This window comes from Sapajus apella, unplaced genomic scaffold (assembly GCF_009761245.1).
Source record: "Sapajus apella isolate SASKATOON/1434 unplaced genomic scaffold, GSC_monkey_1.0 scaffold46, whole genome shotgun sequence".
Classification (NCBI taxonomy): Eukaryota; Metazoa; Chordata; class Mammalia; order Primates; family Cebidae; genus Sapajus; species Sapajus apella.
Window position 1 is genome coordinate 15,588,203 of NW_022436986.1, and position 22,265 is coordinate 15,610,467.

The 22,265-nt window shown below is 46.0% G+C and overlaps 1 protein-coding gene across 8 annotated transcripts in view; it reads right to left on the reverse strand.

The window, feature by feature from the left end:
• Window positions 1-22,265, reverse strand: part of PTPN3 (protein tyrosine phosphatase non-receptor type 3) — a 163,823-nt gene that overhangs the window by 16,949 nt on the left and 124,609 nt on the right. For all 8 annotated transcript variants that reach the window (XM_032240311.1, XM_032240308.1, XM_032240312.1 and 5 more), the window contains 5 exons: window positions 16,256-16,442; window positions 16,033-16,110; window positions 14,391-14,447; window positions 12,488-12,644; window positions 10,493-10,653 (listed from right to left, as the gene is read on the reverse strand). In XM_032240311.1, coding sequence (XP_032096202.1) covers window positions 10,493-10,653; window positions 12,488-12,644; window positions 14,391-14,447; window positions 16,033-16,110; window positions 16,256-16,442 — 640 coding nt within the window. The remainder of the gene's footprint in view (window positions 1-10,492; window positions 10,654-12,487; window positions 12,645-14,390; window positions 14,448-16,032; window positions 16,111-16,255; window positions 16,443-22,265) is intronic.

A 22,265-nucleotide genomic window follows, 5' to 3' on the forward strand; every position in this document is an offset into this window, starting at 1 on the left:
TTTGGGTCACGATAATGGTCCCCTATCTTATACATTTGCCAAATGTCTAGAATTTCCAAACACTCCAAGAGCTCGGCTACTCACCACCTTTACAGTTTCAGTTCATAACCATCAAGTAGCTGAACGACTTCTTAAATCTCTGCAGTCTTTAATAAACTCTATGAGTTCATTTTAGGAATAAACTAATCGTTTATTGGAGGTTTTGGGTTGACTCTGGCAAAGGCGGCATCTGAGTTAAATTTACCTAGATGGCATTTTAGTTCTCACTAAGTGAATGTAATCAACAATTAAGTGAATATAAAATTAAGTGAACATAGTAAAGCTAACTTGGTGTGAAAAAGAGATTTTTTTTTTTTTTTTTGAGACGGAGTTTCGCTCTTGTTACCCAGGCTGGAGTGCAATGGCGCGATCTCGGCTCACCGCAACCTCTGCCTCCTGGGTTCAGGCAATTCTCCTGCCCCAGCCTCCTGACTTGCTGGGATTACAGGCACGCGCCACCATGCCCAGCTAATTTTTTGTATTTTTAGTAGAGACGGGGTTTCACCATGTTGACCAGGATAGTCTCGATCTCTTGACCTCGTGATCCACCCGCCTTGGCCTCCCACAGTGCTGGGATTACAGGCTTGAGCCACCGCGCCCGGCCTGAGATTTTTTTTTTTTTTTTTCAAACAACAAAAGTGTAAATATAATCAACTTGAGATGGTCAAGCAGAAAAGTACAGCTAGAAAAAGGTTTTAATTACCATTAAGACTTTAAATGTAACTCAGCAGTAATGATCTGTTGACAAATTTGTAAAGTACTAAGATAAATCATATATTAGAAAGTACTCTGGCAGTGTTTACATTTGTTTTTTGAGACAGTCTCACTCTGTCTTCCAGGCTAGACTGCAGTGGTGTGATCTCAACTCATCGCAACCTCTCCCTCCAAGGCTCAAGCGACTCTCATGTGTTAGCCTCCTGAGCAGTTGGGAGTACGGTCACGTGCCACCACATCTGGCTAATTTCTGTATTTTTAGTAGAGACAGAGCCTCGCCATGTTGGCCAGGCTGGTCTCAAACTCCTGACCTCAAGTGATTCACCTGCCTTGGCCTCCCTATGTGCTGGGATTATAGGAATGAGCCACCATGCTCGGCCAGGCAGTGTTTAAAAATTTTTAAATGTGCACACTCTGGACTTTATTCAACAGAAATACATAAAGATACATGTCACGGAAGTTTATCTGCAACAAAATATTTATTCTCAGAAAACCAGACACAGCCTGGATAGTCCCCAAAGGGGAAGAAATGTTGACTTAAATGATAGTACAGTCTTACAGAAAATTCTGTGCAAGTAATAAAAAGAATATGACAGGTGGAAAGTACAGATTTCGAAGGATATCTATTCATGTACTTTTAAGTGAAAAATACAAGGTATTGAATAATTTATACAGTGAGGATCATATAATAGTAACACAGTGTATATAACATTTAAACACACAATCTTGTGTGTGTGTATGCATGTGTATACAATGTATCTGCATGAGCACTGAAACACGTATGGAAGGATACATACAAAATTGTGGTTTGCAAATTATAACAAAGAGGAAGAAACTGAAGGGGATAGGGGTCAGGAGACTATTTTACTTTGGTGATTTCTGAATTATCTGAAGTACTGCAATGAGAACTGTTATTTTTAATTTCAAATGACTAAAGTGAGAAAAAGAAATACAACAAAAGAAATCTATTTATAAAAAGTACAAAATTTTTACAAAAAGCTAGATGAACAAATCAAAGTTAAGGTTCTTTGGCCTTTGGAAAATCTGACAACACACTCATATTTTTGTTTGCTTTGCAAAGACTAACACTGAATAGGACTGAAGCAATTTAGTAGAAACACAATTCAAACACTTCGTTTCTTAAGAGTTGGTTTTTGGCCAGGCACAGTGGCTCAGGCCTATAATCCTAGCACTTTGGGAGGCTGAGGTGGGCAGATAGCTTAAGCTCAGGAGTTCGAGACTAGCCTGTGTAACATGGCGAAACCCCATCTCTACTAAAATATAAAATTTAGCCAGGTGTGGTGACATGTTCCTGTAGTCTAAGCTACTTGGGAGGCTGAGGTGGGAGGATTGCTTGAGCCCAGGAGGTGGAGGTTGCAGTGAGCCAAGATCATGCCACTGTACTCCATTCTGGGTGACAGAGGAAGACCCTGTCTCAAAAAAGGAAAAAAAAAAAAAAAAAAAGAGGTTTCAAGTTCCTAGTTTTTTTTTTGAGACAGAATCTTGCTCTGTCACCCAGGATGGAGTGCAGTGGTGCAATCTTGGCTCACGTTGCAACCTCCACCTTCTGGGTTCAAGCGATTCTCCCGCCTCAGCCTCCCGACTAGCTGGGATCTGTGTACAGGCATGCGCCACCATGCCTGGCTAATTTTAATGTTTTTAGTAGAGACAGGTTTTCACCATGTTGCCCAGGCTAGTCTCGAACTCCTAAGCTCAAGCGAGCCACCTGTCTTTGCTTCCCACAGTGCTGGGATTACAGGTGTGAGCCACCACGCCCAGCCTCAAGTTCCTAAATGCACTGGCTCTTCTCCAGGCCCTGTGGGCTGCTTGGCAGTCCGGGTATGAAACACTGCTCTGAGAAGTGGGAGGGGCAGAGTGGAAAGTGAGTGTGGGGAACACAGGTATGTCTTTCTGGAAGGGTCAGGGATGGAACGCAATGAGTTAAGGCTTTGTGATGTTGGCCAGAGTATGAGACACAGCTTTTAAGAGAACCTTCATTCTTTTTTCATTTTCCAATTCATTGGAAAAGTAAACTAATTTGCTTTGGTTATTCCTGGGCTGAAGAAGTGGGAGGCAGACAGCAGCTCCTGGCTACAGATTCCTTAGACTCTGTCCTAGAATGGGAGCCACCAGGAAGCTGAGAGGCAGGGTCACCGGGATACAGAATGACAAAACTACTGAATTTTATGAAAAGTCGTTAATTTTTATGTCCTAACATCCTTTGTTCTCATTCTATCAGAGTACAGTTATAAAGAAGCTCTGAAACTAAAGGTAAATTATAAAAAGATTGGCTAGGAGGGGTTGCTAAGGAACAACTGGATTGAAATTACAGTATCAATATCACCAGCTCTGGCCTCCAAAGACAAACAATTTGAATGGTGGGAGTGGATGCTCTCCAGTGTGGTACGGGGGGATGGATCAGACGACTGGGTTTTTTGGCTTAAATATTTCTTCTTGGAATAAGTCACCTACTATAATATTAGAGAGGGCATCAGGTGGCTCTAATCTCCTCATTCAACTGAAGATGTGCAGTCTAGTCATATCCCTCAGATGAGGGCTTCATACACCCAACTGGCTCTAGCCAGAGGATGTGGGCAAGACCCCGCACAGTGGAAGCAAGAACTCCATCAACTCTATGAACAGCAAGAGGGGAATTCCTGAAGGCTGAGAACCCAGCAAGGGGGAAGAAAACGGGAAAAGGACAGGAAAGAAAAGGGGGGCCGGGAATCAAGGAAACCGTGGGTAAGGAGACAGCAAAGAGCAGAAGCAGACTGCGTTTCATACCCTCCACAAAAACCTAGAGTTGACTCCAGGGAACCAAGTTTCAAATGGCTGTTTCCTGTATCAGCCACTATGGCTGCTATCTTTAGGAAGGCAAGAATCTCATTTGTTCACTGCCATAGACCCCAGGCCAGCACTGTGCCGGGCACATACTAGGTGCTCAATAAAAATGTGTAGTGTGAAGGAATAATGGGATCTGCTGCTTTCAAAAATGGGTGTCAACCATGTGAATAAAGCATGCCAAGAGAATTTCAAAGCAACTTCAGCTTTCTTGGACATGTGCCCTATAACTAAGCTGAGGGTAACTCATTTTTCACTAAATCCCCACCCCAAGAGTTTGTTTTCCTGGTATCCCTTAGTAGACAAATTAACAGTTCACTACTCATGGGCAGCTCATCCACATGGGGAACATCCCTATTCCTTCATATCTGACCCAGCCAGAGGGCAAGAGAAACCATCTAGAGGGGCCTTGGAGCCTCTACCTACCTTCCCAGCAAGGTCTGCTAAATTGAAATCATTGCTAGTAAACTGGGACCTTCCCCGCTTTCATGCACAGTCCCAGACGCAGAGTCTACTGCTGGCAAACCTAACAAGTATTCTTGCAGAGTCCCTTTCAGACAGATACACAACAAAGCGTTATGGTAGCACTTCCTTTAGGTGGGCTGCTGGCACTTGAAATGTAAACGCTGCACACACAGTCATTCCAAAGCCCCAAGTTTTCTCTGTGTATCCCAGACACATTAAGCTGATGTTTTCTTTTCTTAAAAAAACAAAACAAAACAAAAACTATTTGGAAAACTGTTTTTAGAAATGCAATCTTTTGGGCTGGGCATAGTGGCGCATGCCCGTAATCACAGCCCTTTGCGAGAGGCCGAGGTGGGCAAATCCCTCGAGGTCAGGAATTCTAGACCAACTTGGCCAACATGGTGCAACTCCATCTCTACTGAAAATACAAAAAATAAGCTGGACAAGGTGGCGCATGCCTGTAATCCTAGCTACTCAGCAAGCTGAGGCGGGAGAATCGCTTGAACCTGGGAGGCAGAGGCCACAGTGAGGTGAGATCACATCACTGCACTCCAGCCTGGGTGACAGAATGAGACTCGGTCTAAAGGGTTCTAATCTTGAAGATACAATTGCTCTCATTAATTTCTACAGGTGTCAATTTAAACTCCTCATAAAGTTTACAGCTCCCTCTGCCCTTCCAAATGCACCTTTTATAATTGTAACAGGAGCCAGTGAGTAACTGGTTTTGCCATTAATGGCTATCTTCTATAATGGGCAATGTAGGAGTAAGTAAACACAGGAGTCAGAAGAAAAAAGATGGTTTGTGGCTTTGGTGAGGATAGTGGATGCTGAAGTGAAGGGGCCGGGTATCTGAGTCTGACATGACCTTCGGTGGTCTCTTACAGCTACTGCTGTAATCCGTCAGCTGAGGGAGGCAGGCATTCTCTTGTCTTCCTCATTTTTGAGGTCTTAATAACAATGGGCAAGGAGGCAGGGAAGCTGTGAGTCACTGGATGGAAACGGACACAGGGATCCTTTGTTGTTGGGAAGCTGGTTCTCAAAAGGACAGGTTAGCATTATCACTTAGCTTTTATTTAGGAAAGTCTACACCAAATACAGACCCTGTCCTTTGCTTAAGTGGACACTTCAACTCAGGGAACATGTGGATTAAGCTGCAAGTTTTTCTTAGGAACAACCAAAAACGTGATGGAACTGATTAATTCCCTGAAGGTGGAGAGCTTCCTGGAAGTGGTAATTCTGGGGTCAGTGTGAACCCCAACTCTGTTCCTTGACTTAAGAGAAAGAGGAACACCCTACCCTGGTTACACAAAGAGTATTTAGGCAGTTTGGGGCCAATCAAAATTGCCACCAAACTGCTCCCACTGATGTGGCTCATACAGCGTGGCTACCAAAGGGAAGGGCTAATGGAGGAGGACAGGGTGAGGGCTAGGTACACGCAGCAATGGTAAGGTGCTGCCAATAAGCTCAATTTTTTTATTTTTATTTTTTAGATGCAGTCTTGCTCTGTTGCAGCCCAGGCTGGAGTGCAGTGGCATGACTATGGCTCACTGCAGCCTCAACCTCCGAGGCTCAAGCAATCCTCCTGCCTCAGCCTCCCAAATTGCTGGGATTACAGGCATGAGTCCCAAAGTGTTGTTATGACAGGCATGAGCTGCTGTGCCTCGCCTAGATATTTAACATCTATTCTAATTGTGGCTCTATCTCTGACTAGTCGTGTGCCACTGGACAGGGCCCTTAGCCTCTCTGATTCTCATTTTCTCTATCTATAAAAGGGTGATCCTAATCATGCCGCCATATCAATTTCACAGAACTGTTCTGAGAGTCAACAGAGACAACATATGTGCACCACACTTGCTAGGTTCCAAAGTGCTACAGAAATGCTAAATATTAAGTGTGATTTTATGACAGATGGGACCAAAGGCTTTCTGGAATACACTTGTGATTGTTTACTGAAAGCCACAGGAGGGATTGGGGAATTCCCTTCATGAAAAAAAAAGTGCTTCAAAGCAAGCATTGATAGAAATCAGCTCTCATAGAAGGAATTTAAGGTCACCCCAGGTCAGGTCTTTTGTGTCACGGAGTGGGTGGTATGGACACTTGCGGTGGCAGGGGACTCTGTTGGGGAACAGCCCCTTCCTCTTCCTAATCCTGTCCATTGTACACCCCCATCAGCCAGGATGCCCACCTGCCAACCACACTGGAGGAGGTGGAGAACCAGAACACCACGATTAGATGACCCAGAGCTCCAAACACAGCACAACACAGTTACTCTTTAATTTTTTTTCAGCTCTGTTACCCTGGCTGGAATGCACTGGTGCCAACATGGCTCACCTCAGCCTCCCAAGTAGCTGGGACAACAGGTGTGTGCCACTATGCCCGGCTAATTTCTTTATTTTTAGTAGAGATGAGGTCTTGTTATGTTGCCTAGGTTGGTCTCAAATTCCTGGCCTCAGGTGATCCCCCTGTTTTGGTCTCCCAAAGTGCTGGGATGACAGGCCTGAGCCCCCATGTCCAGCCTGTGGTCACTTCTTACGCAGACATTGGGTATGTTCTACAGAATCTTGGAGCTTCTATTTATAAATAATAATAGCTGTTACTTTTCATGGCACTTTTACCGCATACCAGACAACATATTAAGTATTTATCTCATCTAACTCTTCAATGGACCCACAAGATACCCAATTTGTAGATGGGGAAACAGAGGCCACTGAAGTTAGGGGACACGCCTGAGGCCACAGAGGAAGTGAGGGCAGAGCCAGGATTTAAAATCTGTCTGGTTCCATGTATCGACACAGCCTCTCAGATATTGTCTAGCTCTGATGTTCTACTATTCTAATAACCCTCGCACATCAACAGCATTTTGTACTTTTCAAAGGTTATGGCAGAGTAGCTAACAACCAGCTCTTGGGTTGGCCTCCCTGGGTTCCAATCAGCCTGTGACATTTACTGTGAGACCTTGGAGACATCACATAACCTGTCTGAGACTGTGTTCCCCCATGCCTATACCTGGCGTAATGACAGCGTCTATACGGGGTTCCTGTGAGAATTACCTAAGGTGATATCCCTCAAAGCCCGTGGCGCATAGTAAGTGCTCATGAAAGCTTTCCTTTCCTGTTTGTTTCCCATTTTATCTGGTTCCCTTTTCTTCCTCTCCTCTGGCTGCTCTGTGAGACACCTTTCTCGCACCTGTAACAGTGGTTTTCACAGGATGGCCTAGCCTAGGGTTCCCTGGGGGCCAGTGAAGGAAGACTGAAGAGGCTGGGCTTTGAGGACCCCACTGACTCCATCGCAGGTCACAGAGAAGAGCTGCTTTCATCTGGTTCTATATTTTGGAATTCTGCAATAATCTTATTAAAAAGAAGGGTTTCCTACTTAAGGAAATATACAGACAAAAATGAAGGAAATGTGTAGACACTGAAATGCAACCCTAAAACATATACGTTCTCATTTCTTATGCTATCATCCCACCATAGCCTCCAAAGACAAGACCTCGGATGCCCAGCAGTGAGCCAGTGGTTCTAGTTCGATCTTCACACCCCCAGCCCTGTCCTCTGGAACAGTGTGTGCATCCAAACAGGTGCTGGTCTTGTGTACAAGTATCTGGGTCCCAGCCTGGAGCAGCCCATCCAGTGGCTGCGGGGGGGGCCTTGATTTAATAAACTCCCCAAGTGATCTCCATACAAGTGGTCACAGGGTCACCCTTTGAGAAACACAGGTAGGGGACAGGGTGGGTATTTATCTCTAATGCCTTTGAAAACTACTTACAATGTTGAACACTTGTCAAAGGGAATCACCTGTGGGATTCCAATATGTAAAACACACCTCGAAGTGGAGCCACCTCAGTGAAGGAGACTTCTTGGAACACTGGCAACCCCAGCCTTTGGGTTTTCCACAGTGAGAACCCACAGCGCCTCCTTGTGGACTGTCTGCTAAACTGGAACTAGTTCTGGCGGGGCTGAAGGACGCCTATCACCTGGAGGCATCACCCAGGACCTGCACTGCTTTGCCCAGAAGCTGCACTGCGCTGTCCACCCAGGTAGGCCTGTCTCTTTATGCTATCTGATACCCCATGAGCTTCGTCTGCGTCTGGGCTGAGATTTTCCTGGAATATGCTCCCCACCACACTTAATCCTAACCACCCCTTTATTAATCCCACATCTCACTCCAAGGATCTCCTGGAGTCTTCTCACCTCCAGCTGCTGCAGAACGTACATTCTGTATAACATCATACCCTGTCTTGGTCCTCAGCTGTTTCTGGTGATCATGATACATCTCTTCAAATATACTAAAGTTAGACTGTAAACTGCTTGGGGCCAGAAACCCCCCTCTCCTTCCCTCATCAGGGTCCTGATCTGGGGGAATACCCAAGACACACTCACTAAATCAGTGAACAAATGACTTCACACTGCCTTTCCCGTCCTCTCTAATACCAAAAAACCAGTATATGCTGAGACTGGCTTTTAAGTTCTTCCTTATTTCAATTTTGGAGTGTGTAAAAGTATGAATGAGTTTCGCTGCTCAACATGTGAACTTTTTTGCAAGGCAAGGCCAGGGGAGATAACCTCTACATTTTCTTCTTTTTAACCAAAAGCCTGAACAGCCTCCTGTAGGCCACTGAAAAGAAGGGCTATTTCCCTTTGTAGAATACTCAGTAATAGATCTATTAGTTCTACCCAAGTAATTAATATTGTTACTATCCTTTTAATCCAGACTTCATTTACATAAGGTAAATAATTTTTGTTTTATATTGTGTCAAGATGATTAACTAAAAATATTAAATGGCTGAGTGCAGTGGCTCATGCCTGTAATCCCAGCACTTTGGGGGGTCGAGGCAGGTGCCTTGCTTCAGCCCAGGAGTTTGAGATCAGCCTGGGAAACATGGCAAAACTGCATCTCTACTGAAGAATAATAAAAAAGAAATTTGCCGGAAGTGGTGGTGCACGTCTATAGTCCCATCTACTTGGGAGGCTGAGGTGGGAGGATCACTTGAGCCTGGAAGGTGGAGGCTGCTTTGGCCAAGACGGCACCACTGCACTACAAGCTGGGCAACAGAGTGAGACCCTGTCTCAAAAAATAAAAAAATAAAATAAATGTCCTGTTGATTGTTTGGGTCAGTTACCTTTACTTTTTCACTTGTGATTTTTGCTTTCTACTGCTGTTCAATACACATTGCTTTAATGCATTTTCACATGCATTAAAAAATTAATCTTTCACTCAAAGCTTTCTGCTTTGCATTCCTTCACGTTCAACATTCCTACTGCTCCTGAATTACTTTGCAGTCACACACATTTCACAAATGTCCGAGTTCTGCTTCTTTTTCCTTTATGTGGTTTTCTAATGCATTGTTGATTTCTGTTTTTGAGTCCCATGTGAGACCCTCTTCCTGAATTTATGAACCCAGACTGTTATTTCTAATGATGATCTATTTTCTTTTGTTGACCTATTTTACGCTTTTCAATGTTATTTCTTTTATTATAGGAATGACTCTGTTTTCTTCTACTTTTAAATAAATTTGGAAGATGGGCTGGGTGTGGTGGCTCATGCCAGTAACTTCAGCATTTTGGAAGGCTGAGGCGGGAGGATCGCTTGAGTCCAGGAGTTCATGACTAGCCTGGGCAACACAGTGAGACCCTGTTGCTATTTTTTGTTTTTTTTAAAGAAAAACATACTTAAAAATAAGAAAATAAATTTGGAAGATGAACATATTCAATTTTGGTTCTGTTTGCAATCAGTAAAACTGGTTAAAAGCTGAGTCTCCTTGGTTCCCTGTTGTTTCATAAAAAATGTCTGTGTGTACCTTTCTCAACAGCCTGAATCCTGTGGATCCCAGGTTCCCCTGGGGAAGATGGGTTGGACTTTGGTTTCCTACTTGTGTTTATAGGGTTCTGGGCAACTTGGGAGGGCAGGACACTATGCCCTCATGGGATGACACTAATTGTCATCCTTGTGCCCCAAATTCCAGCACAAGGCTGGGGGCAGTCAGAGAGCTGGCTCCTTCACCCACCCTGGGTTCCTCACCCATAACTGCCTTTCCACTGCCTTCCACTGCTGAGAGTTTTGAGCTTTTTTGTTGGCAGCTAAATATGCTCAGAGTCCCTCCTCCTCAGTTTCTGGCATGTTTCTCCATGACTACCAAACGTTACTAGAAGAAGAGGGTGAGCCAGAGTTCAGCGAGGGTGGCCATCCTGATCCCTGCCTGCTGCTCCCAGCCTGAGAGGGTGGCTGCCCGCTGTGCCCTGTTACCCCACGGCAAGCACAGGTCTGACCTGTCAGTCCTCACAAAGACTCAGTTGACTGTTTTCGTTTGCGAAACACATAATCATCTTGACTGAGAAAACAAGGGCTCATTTCCTCTGCGGCTCAGAGGCAGGGGCAGCCCAACAGGTGACATGGCAGGCCCAGACCTCAAGATTCAGCCCCCAGGGGCTCTTACCTCAAACTGGATCAGCACCGTCCCGGTTTCGAGGCCCTTCTTTAGCTGTGCCATGGACCCCTCCAAAGTGTCCCCACCCTCCGGACACATGGGGAAAATGGGCTCAGGGAAAAGGTGGTTCAGTTCATCTTCAGACTTGAAGTCAGCAAACGAGCGGACAGCTGTAACGTACAAGACAGTGCACCTGACTTGTGTAGCAACACTTGGGTTTATCAGTTTCCCTCAAACAAATCACACCGATGACAACTAAATGCAGATGGTTTAAAACATCTTATTAAATGATTAAGCTACAGGGTAATCATTTTCACCAAAGATACTACTTCTAGGCGAATGATTCAATGTGTGTTAATTACATAAAATGACATACTAATCTTCCTGGTTAATTTTAAATAATGGTGTTTAGTACTCAGAGGCTTTTGTCAAAGGTAGGGGAAAGGGAAAGAATGTATTTTTAAAAACCATATTGTCTCTGCTTGCTCTTTCTACTCATCCCAACTCCCCCTTTCTTTCTCAGTTTTTTAGATTTACTTCCCTAAAATGGGCATTTCCCCAGGCATGGGGGTGAGGTCCCAGGCTCTCCCTGTGACACCATCATTCCTGAGAGCTCAGTCCCTAACTCATAGCCATTTCTATGTGGGAGCCTCCCACGTGGCTATCTTAGTCCTAACACCTTCTCTGTGCTTCAGCCCTGCCTCCTTAGTACACATTCTCACTTCGTGTTAAATACAATACAGGTGAAAGCAAAGCCAGGACCCACCCCAACTTTGCACCAGTATGGATCAGAGAGATCTAGTAAGGCCTCATGGAGGAGGTGGGGTCCGAGCTGGTCCTGGTGGCTCTGGGCTGAGAGTTCTAGTGGGAGCAGAGCCAAGGCAGGAGCGCAGCAGGGTGGGGTGTGAGCCACATGTGCAAGGCAGGCAGAGACGCAGGGCCAGGGCTTTGCAGGCACAACCTTCATTTACTTCCAGTATTTTACAGCTGTGCAGGGGGTTCAAGGAACTTGACTATTATTTTATAACAACAACTATAAAGACAACAATATGATGCTCAGTAGAGGCCGTGCTTCAAACCTCTGCCCCCATCAGGCAGTGATCCAGGTGCTTTCTAGTCTAAGTGCCATTTATTTATTTGTTTATTGAGACGGAATCTCGCTCTATCACCCAGGCTGGAGTGCAGTGGCATGATCTTGGCTCACTGCAACCTCCACTTCCTGGGTTCAAGTGATTCTCCTGCTTCAGCCTCCCAAGCAGCTGGGACTACAGGCACATGGCACTACGCCCAGCTAATTTTTTCTATTTTTAGTAGAGACAGGGTTTCACCATGTTGGTCAAGATGGTTTTGAACCCCTGACCTCAAATGATCCACCTGCCTTGGCCTTCCAAAGTGCTGGGATTACAGGCGTGAGCCACTGTGCCTGGCCCCAAGTGCCATTTAATCTTCACAACAACCCTGTGAAGTTGGGAGCACTGCTGTCCTCCTTCACTCCTGAGCGAGCTGAGCCACAGGCTGGGTATGTTAACTCGTGCAGGGTCCCCAGCCTGCAGAGGCAGAGTGAGGAATCACCCCCGACAGTCAGGCCCTGCTCTCCTCACTGCCTCTCTGACAAAAATCAAACACATGTTAATAAAACATAACCCTATCTTTTGAGAAGGGGCTGAAAATGCAAATGTCTGCAGGGCCATGCCACGTAGGGAGTGCATGACGTGGGCTGCACTGGGCCTGGGAGGAATCAGGGGCAGGGGGCTCATGTCCTGTAGCAAGGGGGTGGGTGGTGCTGCCTCCCTACAGAAGGCTGGCCACATGGGGACAGGCCTCATGTGGGCAGATCTTCACACTTTTCAAGTGAGAAGCCAAACACAGGTTATTATCTGAAGATTCTTGATTTGCAAATGTTGGCTACAAATTCAACATTTTCAAGAGCAGATAAAGGGCTGGAGCAGGCCCGGCTTTGCTAGGGCAGCGTCCCTATGGCTCCTCCCCCCAGGTGGCCATTACCTCTCCTCCTGATCACCAGGGCCAGTTCCCGTGAGTGGGACTCCCGGCTGGCTTTGATGAACATCACCACTTGGTCATGGGTGTGTTCTGAGATGTCCCGGCCATTGATTAACACGATTTGATCCCCTTCGTTCAGCTTAGGAATGCAGGTGTCCGCCTGGGTGGAGGGGAAAAGCGAGTTTCTCCTGTTACCATAACACAGTCCTCCGGGAAGAACCCTGACTCGCTCTGCTCCCAGACACTTGAGACCATGATCAGGTTTGCCTTCGCTCCCTCGGGTAGTATTGTCATTATTTTTATAACACATCCACTGCTATGAGGACATGGTAGATGGCTGTGAGATTTTTAAAGTCCTGCTCAGAATATAAGTTGTGAAACATTTCAGAATAGGGCTAAAAAAATTACTGAAGCCATTTCTCTGGGGTAGTCAACCTTCACTTATTACAATATAACTACACCGTTTCCAGCCTTTTGTTTCCTAGATGGACTGCTGGGAAGTGATTTGCCAGCTAGAGGTGAGTATTTATCTGTTGTGCAAAGGTGAAAGCTTTTGTAAGCTTCACTGCAGAGGCAAAAACCATTATGGAGGGAGGCAATGAAGTGAACAGTACAGGAAAGTCAGCCTTCTGGAATCTACAGAAACCATAAACAGTAACAAAAGCTAAATGACAACAGCTTAAGGACTGCCTCAGAGTAAAATCCCAAAATGGTTCGCTGTAAGGAGGCACAGTGACTCCTACTGCTTTAAAAAGGCAGATGATTAAAAGGTAACTGTGGAGCCAGGTGAGGTGGCACACACCTGTGGTCCCAGCTAGTTGGGAAGCTGAAGCAGGAGGATCGCTGGAGCCCAGTAAGAGGCTGCAGTGATCGCAACACTGCATTCCAGCCTGGGTGACAGAGTGGGACCCTGTTTCTTAAAAAGAAAAAAAAGGCTTAACTATGGAAAGCGAGGAACATGTTAATTTGTTTGACTGCAGTATGATATGTATAATAAGACACATGTTGTACACCCTGAGTATGCACAGGTGTACATACTCACCTGTGTATGTACACTTTAATATTTAATGAAAATATTAAAGGAAAAAATTGCTTAATATTTTAATATTTTAAAAACAATAAAATAAATTCATGTTATTTTATTTTTGAGATGGAGTCTTGCTCTGTCACCCAGGCTGGAGTGCAGTGGCACGATCTCAGCTCACTGCAACCTGCCTCCTGGGTTCAAGCAATTTTCCTGCCTCAGCCGCTGGAGTAGCTGGGATCACACCTGTGTGCCACTATGCCCAGATAATTTTTGTATTTTTTGTTCAGATGGTGTTTCACCCTGTTGGTCAGGCAGGCTGGTCTTGAACTCCTGACCTCAAGTGATTCACCTGCCTCGGCCTCCCAAAGTGCTGGGATTACAGGTGTGAGCCACTAGGCCTGGCCTAAAAACAATAAATAAAATTGAAAGAAAAAAGCAAACACTCTTCTTAGAAGGCCTACACAGAGGGCAAAGGGGGCGCTGGTGGAAAGGTCGTGAGAAGAGGCATGGGACCCACGTGTCCCTTAGAGTGAGCAGAACAGCAGACTGCCTAAGTTTCCTTCTCCTGAAAGGACTTCTCAAAATTTAATGTGCACACCAATCACTCAAAGCTCTTGCTAAAAATGCAGATTCTGGTTCAATAGGCCTAAGCTGGGGCCAGAGATTCTGCAATCCTAATGAGGTCCCAGGTAACATGGGTGCCATGGCTTCAAAGACCACACTACGCAGAAGGTTCTAGAAAACACGGGGATGTGTATCTAAACACATTCTTTGCGGCTGGTAAAAAAAAAAAAAAAAAGAAACAGGACACAGAAACAGAAACCTGTCAGAATTAGGGAAAAACAAATATGAGAAATAACATGGAACGTGTTTACTTACAGGTGATTCTGGGTTTATCCTTGATACCACAAGAGGCATCTTTTGATCCACTCCTCCCTGTAAACATTGTAAAGTAAAACAAAAAAAAATTTAAGTTAAAAATAATACTTAAATAGTTCACAGCATCAACAACACATAGGTACCAACAAATGTGAGTCTTTGGTACAGGGAGGCCTCAAACTTCACTATGACCGATTCAAATCACACGTCATTTCAGAAATAGGCCTGACCCCTCTGAATCCAGCAGGCTGACCAGGACTCTGTTCAGAAGTCACTCTCTGCCATCCCCACAGTCCATGAACTAAAAGATGCACTCAGAGAGGCCAAGCTCCTCCTTAAAAACGCAGACACCCTTGGGAGAGGTACTCCACATGTGTCTTCTGAGTGCTGCTGAAAAAGGGCACTTTCAGCAGAGGCAAGTGAGGCCTGGGAAAGGGGCACACCCCGTGAGTGCACTCCTTAACACAGCTGCTGGGGCAGATGAGGCTGTGCATGACGGCAGCTGGGGGGTCATGGACCACCTGCCTTCACTCTGTCCTAGAGTAGGGGGTGAGTAAATGCTTCTGTAAAGGGCCACAGAGAAGCTTTGTGGGAGTCAGAGCTCAGTTGCAACTGCTAATCTCTGCACCCATTAACCCACCAGTAAACAAATGGGTGTGGCTGTTACCGAAAAAACTAGTTACAGAAATAGATGGGATTTGGCCTATGGGTTCAGTCTGCAGATCCTGCTTAAAGGTGTCGGGAGGGGAGTGGTGGCCCTGCAGGTTGAACTTGAATTGTTTTCTCTTATCAGCTTTAGCAATGCTGAGGGTTTCTTTTAATGGCATTCCTGAAGCAGGTAGATGTATTTGCCAACTGTGTGCCCTCATCTCTCGGAGCCTCAGTATTCATTCGTAAAACGGGTTTAAAATGCTGACCTTACTGCTTGTTATCAGAACTGAAGAAGGTGCTATGAATCTAGTGCACAGTCAGTGCCAGGCACAGAGCAGGAACTTGGCACTTGGCATCTGCTAAGTCCACATTAAAAAAACCTCTCAATTCTAGGTTGGGCGTGGTGCTTCACGCCTGTAATCCCAGCACTTTGGGAGGCCAAAGTGAGTAGATCGCTTGAGGTCAGGAGTTTGAGACCTGCCTGGACAACATGGTGAAACCCCATCTCTACAAAAAATATTAAAAAAATTAGCCGGTGAGGCAGGAGAATTGCCTGAACCCAGGAGGCGGAGGTTGCGGTGAGCCGAGATCGTGCCATTGCACTCCAGCCTGGGTAACGAGAGCGAAACTCCGTCTCAAAAAAAAAAAAAAAAAAAAAAAAAAAAAAATTAGCCGGGTGTGGTGGTGCATGCCTATAGTCCCAGCTGAGGTGGGAGGATCACCTGAGCCTAGGGAGGTCGGTGCTGCAGTGAGCTGTGATTGGGTCACTGCACTCCAGGTTTGGGCGACAGAGTGAGATTTTCAAAAAAAAAAAAAAAAAGGCCAAAATACCCAAACCAACCAAAAACAACAAAAACCCAACTCTCAATTGGGAGGGTTGAAACAATTTCCTTATGTAGCTTAAGAATGTAGCACATTTCTACTGAAAATTAAAAACTCATCAAAAGATTGCTTCACAGCATAAAGCTTCCTTTATAAATACACAACATACCTTAAGATTAAATCCAAATTTTCCATCTTCATCTGGTGTGATACGGATCAAGACTAAGTAACCGTCACCATTATCATTCTGGAAAACGTTTGAAAGTGGTCATTTACATCACATCTCTCTCCAGCAGTTGGTGATAAGAGATTTTCATTTAGTCAGAGTTACTCAGCTGCCCACAAGGGGCCTCGAGCTTGGGTGGGTCACCCGGCCACCTGCACCTGCTCACCTTGTCACAGTAGTACTGGCTGCCGTCCTCGGTGGAGCCCCCTTTGGTCACCCTGTGGAAGTCATCTAAGAACTGCTGATCGACGCCGTCAGGTGAGCAGGAGCCTGGAGCATTTGAAGATGGAGACACAGAACTGGATGACTTCTGGGTCAGGTAGCTTTGTGCTGGATTGTTCTCGGATAAACTCCTTCATCATGGGGAAGGAGGAGATATTAGTAACTGGGTTAAAATTTTATTAGAGCAAACACTACTGATGTAGGGGCCTGGCACTTTAGGGCCATATGTTTCCCTGGAAGCTCAGCTGCACAGGTCATCAGTGGGATCTGGGTACACCCACGGCCCACAGACCACCCCTGCCCACACCTGGCCTAGACAAGGTCACATGGTTTTGGGGAAAAGGGATAGGAGGCAGGGTGGATCCGGGAACTGCTGAAAACTCCACTCCCTTCCCTGCTGCTTTAGAAGGGTGACAGGGAAATGTGCCCAGCTACTCTGGTGGCTCCATTAGTGAACCAGGCTCTGCCAGGCAGGCTCACGCAGATGCACGGCCCATCCCTTCTGAAAGCTTTTTTTCCTTCTGTCTCATTTCTGCTGATGGTTCTGCTTCATAGGATTCTTGCCTCCTCAAAGGAAATGAGACTATTGTGGATTCAGGAGATTTATATCATTCCTAGTTGGCAAGATTTGCCTGTGACATCCATTAACTGCCATGCTGAGATCATCTTTAATTTTCCTCTATCTAATATAGTTCTTCTGTATCGTAGAGCTGCACTGTCCAGTCTGGTAGCCACTAGTCACATGAGGCTACTTAAATTTAAATAAAGACAAAAAGCCTGCCATACTCCACATGCTCACTAGATCCATGTGGCCAGGGGCTCCTGTATTAGCCAGTGCAGTTAGAGAACATTTTCCCCACTGTAGGAAGTCCCGCGGGACAGTGCTGTCTTAAGAGAATTACAGATGATGAGAACTGAACAGACCGCTGTGCTCTTTTGCTCTAACTCCCGGTTCACAGGTGAAGAAACTGAGGTCAGAAGAGGCTGAGTAACTGGCCCGGGGTCACAGAGCTTCCCCCTCACTTAGCAGACAGAAGCCTGACTGATACGTGTCCTGAGCTTTTCTTCCCCCTCCAGGCTATGCAGAGCCCATTCCCAAGACCCCCATTTCTAACCTCTCAAGGTCACAAGGACTAGCCATCCTCACTGTCACTGTACAGGACAGGACCCTTAACATCTCTGCATCACCCACACCAGCCCCTTCCAGAGTCACAGGCCCAGCACAGACACCTTACAGAGCTGCTGAATATGGTGCTCTCCTACATTCTAAGACTCTGCCCCATCCTAACTTCATCCAAGGTGAAGTGAGAAGAAAATCACAGAGACCAAGTCATTCAGTGAAACCCAGACAAAAGACAGCTGCTACTGCCTCTCTCTCGACCTTTCTTTCCAGCCCTTACCCAAGGATTTTTCATAAAATTGGTGCTTCTCTTTCTCCTAATGAGTTCAAATGAGCTTAATTTAAATACAAAATCTGTATCATATTCACACAGAATGATTCATAATCAGAATCTATTTGAATAAAATATTCAGTGACAGACCACTGGAGAAACACAGCTATACAGAGGACAAGAGTCTGGCCTTATGGTGTTCAAGTTGCTGTTGTGGGTAGAGTGTTATGGATGGGAAGGCATTTCAGAGACAGAATATTTTGGAATTGAAGTTGTACACAAGTTTTCGGACTGAAAAAGAATGACTTTCACTTACGTAAAAGGAAGCTTTAAAAAATTGTCCCCAAATACGGCATCTTTGCTAGGTTTCATTGTTTACAAGAGCATCACCTAGTGGCAGAAAGGGCAACTGCTTGGCATTTACAAAACAAGTTAAAATGGTATTTCCAGTTCTTATTCTGTCTCTCTCTCCCCCTTTCCCTCCCCTCCCCGCATCCACTCTTTTTTCTTTTGAGACAGGATAATTCTCTGTTGTCCAGCTGGAGCGGCGTTTCATGACCACAGCTCACTGCAGCCTCGATCTCTGGGCTCAAGCGATCTTCCTATCTTGGTCTCCCGAGTAGCTGGAACCACAGGCATCCACCACCATATCCAACTAATTAAAAAAATTTTTTTTAGACACACGGTCTCACTATGTTACCCAGGTTGTCTAGAACTCCTGGTCTCAAGCAATCCTCCTGCACTGGCCTCCCTAAGTACTGGGATTATAGGTGTGAGCCACCATCCCTAGCCCTGTTTTTCTTTTTGAATTTAAAACTCAATGGTCTGTCTAATCAGCTCATGGTATTAAATGACAACAGTACCACTACTATTACTACTGCTGCTAGTACTAATACTATATTCCAGGTCATTTTATGCTCTAACCTGTTTTCTATCTAAGCAGGGTTGGAGGGGTTACCACTATTACTATTACTACTGCTGCTAGTACTAATACTATAATCCAGGTCGTTTTATGCTCTAACCTGTTTTCTATCTAAGCAGGGTTGGAGGGGTTACTCTTAGTCATTTATTTCAACAAATGGCTGATTTTTAGCCTGCTCAACTGTGTACAGAGGTGCTTTGTAGTACATCAAGTGGTGATGTTCTGTTCAGTGTGCAAGATGGACAGACAGACAAGGAAGAGGACATCAAATGAGGAGCTGCAATGAGCAGGTGGCAGCTGGACACAGCACAGGGTGGCCAGGGGTGAAGGCACCAAAGCCCGGGTGCCTCCTCCATCCTCTGGGCAGAATGCAGTGCAGCTGAGGAGCATGGGGGAGCTGCCCTGTGAATTCCACAAGTGAAGTGAAGAAAGGGGCAGGATGAGGGATGCAAAAAGATGGTGAGAGTAGGACAGAGCCAATGACTAGGGGAAGGAAGGAGTAGAAGAGGTTGGTCCCTGAGGCAGGAAGGGGAGACACTGTGGAAGAACCCACGTGGGATTGACAACACCCTGGTTTTCTTGGGGAGAAAGGGGCAGAGACAGAGAAATATGAGACACAGACTGACCACCAGGCAGACAAACAAATATTCACCCTCCAGAAAACACATGCTTCCAAACTGTAGCTCTCCCTAAACCCTAGAAAATTACAAAGACCTCCCCAAACCCTGCCTGTCAAAGGAGGCAGAGTCTTGCTCTCAAATTGCAGTGTGATGGAACAGGGGCCCTGCTTTGGGAGCTTCTCAGGGTCAGGAGACCCTAGCATTCTTTCTATTCCTCTCCTAGTGCTGGGGAACACAGGACCAGGCACACAGGGAGTGCTCAACTGAAATGCTGAGTGAATGAAGAATAAAACCTCTTGGCAAAGTACCAAGAAGATCACCTGAGGTGACTGGGTGAGTTACTCTAAAAGAGCAAGGAATGGCTGGGCATGGTGGCTCATGCCTGTAACCCCAGCACTTTGGGAGGCCAAGGCAAGCGGATCACGAGGTCAGATCGAGACCATCCTGGCCAACATGGTGAAACCCCGTCTCTACTAAAAATACAAAAATTAGTGGGGTGTGGTAGTGTGCACCAGTAATCTCAGCTACTAGGGAAGCTGAGGCAGGAGAATTGCTTGAGCCCGGAAGGCGGAGATAGCAGTGAGCTGAGATCGTGCCACTGTACTCCATCCTGGTGACAGAGAGAGACTCCATCTCAAAAGAGAGAAAAAAAAGTTATCATAATAAAAAAATAAGAGCAAAGAAAATACTCAGGAATCTAGAAGCTCAGGTGCAAAGAGAAGGCGGGTTAAATGGTTCTCAGCATCTGCAAGATCAGAGCTTCTGAGAATGTGCCGTGCACACGAATCGCCTGGGGTCCTGCTAAATGCAGAGTATGATTCGGCAGGCCTGTGCAGGTCTGAGATTCTGCATCTGACCAGCTCTCAGGTGCTGCTGCCGCTGCTGCTGGCCTGTGGCCACAGCTGGAAAAGTGCGGGCCTAGAGGAACGCAGAACAGTTCACCCAGAGGGCACAGTTTCTTCTGAATAAAATTCCTGGAGAAATTTCCCACATGGCTCCTTGCATAAGGGTCCTTGAGTAAAAAAAAGAATACTGTCTTCCAATACACATTTTTGTGACACTGAGACAGTCTCCACAGGAAACAGCTCATCAAGGGCACAAGATCAAAGTGGCAGAGGGAATATGGCTCGGGTATGGTGCTTTCAGAGCTTTCAGTCTCTTTCCTGGTGGAGCAGCAGATCATGAATCTGTCCTCTAGGCTTCCCCTACAGATATCGGACACCTCACTGGCAAGAATGCACTTGCTAAACCTCAGTCAATTCGTCCCCGAATTCTCTGAGAATTTCTCATTGACAGATGCCCTGCAGGGGCACCTACCACACAGTCCTGCTCATGGGTGATAGTTACTAAACTTATCAAAGTAAATATGTTTGAGTCCTTGGAGTACAATAAATATGGTGTGATGTTGCTCACGTGATATGGACACATGATGTGGAAGCAGCAAAGGGGGCATCTCATTATGAAAACTTAGGAGTTTGTATCCTGGGGCTCCATTTAGTTTCATATAACCATCTGTCTATTCATCTGTTCCGTCCATCCGTCCATCCACCCATTCATCCATCAACATCCATCCCTCCATCATCTAACTGTCCATCCGTCCAACCATCCATCCATCCAACCATCCATCCACCCACCCACCCATCCATCCAAATAGTCACTGAATGTCTATTAAATGCCAAATAACCACGTCAGGTTTTAAGGAAGAATAGCTGAACAGGGCGCTATCCCTGCCCTCAAAAAATTCATTGTTCACAAGAGAAGAAATACAAGTAATCAGATAATATTATCATGCTACAGTGGAGATGCTCAGATGTCTGGGATACTGTATGAGGCCAGGAGAGGCTTCCTGGAGCAGGTGCACTTCAGCTTGAGTTTGAAAGATGAATTAATAGGAGTTTGAATGGGTAGTCAAGTGGGAAAAAGAGGGCATTCTGGCAAAACACTTAAAAGCAGCAGCACAGGTCAAGGGAGGAAATGTTGAAAAAGTGGAGAAAAGGTATTGAAGCAGGGAGTGACATTCTTGGATATGTATTTGAAAATGATAACTTTGCTATTCTTGTAAAGCATGGTGTGGAAGGAGGTGACACCAAAGACAGGGACAGTTTGGCTACGACTGAGCTAGACAGTGCAAGAGACGATGGTGGCTGCAGCGGGGGGGGAGTGCAGTGGGGATGGCAGAGGAGTCAAATGCAAGTGATGTCTGGGAGGTAGAATTAACAAGGTGAGAAACAGCATAAGGACAGTGAAAGAAAAAGAGGAGTGAGGGACGACTGATGTTTCCAATAGGTGCAAACCTGTAGTATTGAAACAATGCCCCCCCTTACCAAGACACAGGAACAGCCATGGGCTGGACACCAGCCAAGATGAGGAGCTGAGATTCGATCATGTTGGGTTTCAGGCATTTGAGAGACATCCACATGCAAGTGGGCCCAAACAAGAAGGCAAGGTTCAAGGAAAAGGGACAGAAACGCTCTGAACAAAACCCTGTCCCTAGCTGGCGTCCTCCGAGGGGGACATGCAGAATGGTAGGCAGATCCCTCCTGCACATTCAGAGTGGTGCCACCCTCTAGAAAGGCTCATCCGCACTTGGAGAAGGGTGGTTGTGAGGCTGACGGGTGGAAAGTGGCTATAGTGGAATTGTCTATCTTAAGGAACGGTAACCAAGGCTGGCAGGTGGAACTGGGAACAGACACCATCTGTGTTGTCCTGAGAGTTCAAGGCATGAACTTTGATGCCGGGTCAGTGTCAAGGAGGCTTCCAGCACAGCTTGGGAAGAACAGTCGGCACCTGGGCTCTCTAACAACAGAGCACATTGCTGCACTGTAGGGGACTCTCCATTGCTGGCAGGGTGCTCAGGCCTGGGGGACCCACAGTAGGGTTGGGGGAGTTCCTATGCTGCCACCAAAGCTGAAAAAGGGGATCCCCTGGGCTCCTTCCAATGCAAACTTTTTTTTGTTGTTTTTTTGAGACAGGGTCTCACTCCAATGCCAGCCAGCCTGGAGTGCAGTGAGGTGATCATAG